The sequence below is a fragment of the Malurus melanocephalus genome, unplaced genomic scaffold (assembly GCF_030028575.1).
Source record: "Malurus melanocephalus ecotype Western Australia unplaced genomic scaffold, MMel_1.1 scaffold_162, whole genome shotgun sequence".
Lineage (NCBI taxonomy): Eukaryota > Metazoa > Chordata > Aves > Passeriformes > Maluridae > Malurus > Malurus melanocephalus.
In genome coordinates, this window is record NW_026623394.1 from 1,575,390 (window position 1) to 1,578,004 (window position 2,615).

Here is a 2,615-nt window from a genome sequence, read left to right on the forward strand (position 1 = left end):
CCTTTAAACACCCACCTTGGAGATCAAAATCAGTGAGGGATGGATTTAGAGCATCGATGTCGTTGCTGAGGTCTCCCTCCTGCAGCAGCGTGTCCTGCACCGTCCTGGCCGGGGAATGCTCGGGCAGCATCTTCATCCCGCAGCTCGGGGGGCTCTGCGCCGGCACTGGGGAATCCTGAGGGATGCTGGGCTGAGTCCGGAGCTGGCTTTGAGCATCCCCAGCGGGGAAAAGGCTCTGAGGGTCGGGCTGGTGCTGCATCAGCGCGGTGGAGATTTGGGGGAAGCCCTGGGGGGATGTGTAGCAGCCAGGCTGTTGCCCCCCCAGCARATTGGGCAGGGGGCTCTTGGCATGCAGAGCTGCCGAGGCGTGGATGCCGTGTAATGCCTGGGGGATGCCGGAGGAGAGCGAGGGCTCGCACAAAGAATGGGATTGCGCTGCCATCTGCCTGGAGAGGGAGGCACCTGCAGCGCCCGTCGGGCTGCAGGGCAGGAGGGAAGATCGCAGCTTCTCGCTCTTGTCGCCTATCAGGGTGTCAAGCTCTTCTGGAAARCAACGGGAAAGTCCGTGACTGATTTTATCCCCTGATAGCTTGAAGCAGGAATTTTGGTTTTCAGGAAATTGCAAACAAAAGTGCTGCTTCATAAATATTAAAAAAAATCCAGAGCCTGAAATGTTTTCTTTTACATTATCGCTGTGTTTAAGGGCTGGATTCTTATCAATTAATGTCAAATTTAATTTGATAGACCTTATTTCAGCATTGTTTTTTTTTTGTCACAGAATCACAGAATGGATGTTCAAAGCCCCATCCAACCTAGCCTCATCTTAGTGAGGTATCAACAGAGAACATTTTTCTGGTGAAGCTTCTTTGTGCTTATTTGGAAACACCTACACAACCAGGTCTAGTTTAATTCTGCTAATTTAATTCTGCTTTTTAATTGTTTTTCTTATTTTGCCAACAACTTTATGACCAGGAAAAATCCTTAAATTCTTTCCTAAATCATGTTTAAATTCCCTTAGAGACCCTGGTTCTGGGGGAGAACTATTTGAGAACTAAAACACCACCAAATAACTGACCTGGCTTTGCCATACTCTTCCTTACAGCAACTGGGTCTTTCCTCTTCCATTTCTGAAGCTCCTCCTGCATCTTGTCAATCTTGGCTGGATTCAGAGCCCACAAACAGCCTTTCCGAGAAGAATTCCCTGACTTGTTCTCAACTTTCTCAAAGCACTTGTTCAGAGATAAGTTGTGGCGCACTGAATTCTTCCAGCCATCTGGAGCTGTCTGGAGAAACAAATCCAATGTAAGAACAGAATTTCAAGCTAAAAAAAACCATAGAAAGTATATATATAACTCTGTTTTGACTGGTGAGGTTACAAAAAACGCTGTTTAAGTTTGTACCTTCTGCAATGAGAAACTTGAACGTTAGAGGGAAGCCACAAAAATGTTACAGTCATGTTGTGTGGGAAGAGAGGGATCAGATAAAATAGTAACTGATCTTCTAAGCAAAAAGGTTGTCAGAGACCTGCTGGATCGTTAAGTGTGAATTTGCACATCACAAGAATTAGGTGTGTAAAAATTTTATGKTGTAGAACTGTGAGCTAACGGGAAATCTATCGCAATCTATTTTGGAACACCTTAGAAATATTTCAAACTCTTCATTGAAGCACTACGTGCTACCCAGGCTCAAGTTCAGTGTCCAGACAGACTTCAAAAGAATTTATCGTGCTGCTGTAGGTGTATCTTTGTGTGCTGGCCAATTACATAACCAAATGGTTTAATCACAAGCCCTCCAGATGAGATACAGGTTTCCACAACTGATCAYTCATCTCTGTGCTTTGCATTTATTTTTAACCCAACAGTAGCAGTTGGAAGGTTCTTTACACTGAGTCATTAAAATTATTATTTTCTTGTTTGCAAAAAGATCCTCGTAAGAATGAAAAGAAATTAAACAACTCTCTGAAAGGTGGATGAAGTTGTTTGTGGCTACTGATTCATATTCATGGGTGCAAAGTATTTGTCATCACAACTGTTTTTATACCAACCAGAGAAGAAATAAATGTGGGTTTCCACAGTCTTTAAAAAAATGTTAAAAATTATAATTTATTTTTTATGTGTATGAAGTTTCCTTTCCATTCTTATGCTTTATTAACTGGATCCTTCTTTTATAGATGACCAGACTGATATCCATCCATATAGGTGGATAATTTCTTTAATTGTCATCTACTGTCTGTGACTTCCCCTCAGAACACCTTTTATAAATGGATCTGAATCCATTTTGGCTTTCACATGACAGACCGTGAACTTTTGAACATACTTAGACAGAAATTCTTTTATCAGGATTAATTTTTATATGCTTTTACAAGGAACATAAAATCTGTTCTTTTGTAGCTTGTAAAGAGCTGTTGTGTGGATTAAGGCATTAAAAGCCTATTGAAGAGYTGAGGGTCAAATTTAATACTCACTTTCTTCATTAAAAAACCCTCAAGGCGTGGAATTATATATATATTATTTACTAAAAGAGAAACTATTTTCCCTTCATAGCAGCGCAGTTTTTACCATTTTGGCCCACCTGATGTCAGCATTTCACTATTCTGTCTCATGGGTGAGACAACA

General features: G+C 41.6%; 1 protein-coding gene across 3 annotated transcripts in view; it reads right to left on the bottom strand.

Annotated features, from left to right (window-relative positions):
* The window catches only part of FOXN1 (forkhead box N1), a 36,825-nt gene that overhangs the window by 2,032 nt on the left and 32,178 nt on the right, over positions 1 to 2,615 (bottom strand). For all 3 annotated transcript variants that reach the window (XM_057372040.1, XM_057372042.1, XM_057372041.1), the window contains exons 7-8: positions 1,076 to 1,283; positions 16 to 543 (exon numbers count right to left, since the gene is read on the bottom strand). In XM_057372040.1, the coding sequence (XP_057228023.1) occupies positions 16 to 543; positions 1,076 to 1,283 (736 nt within the window). The remainder of the gene's footprint in view (positions 1 to 15; positions 544 to 1,075; positions 1,284 to 2,615) is intronic.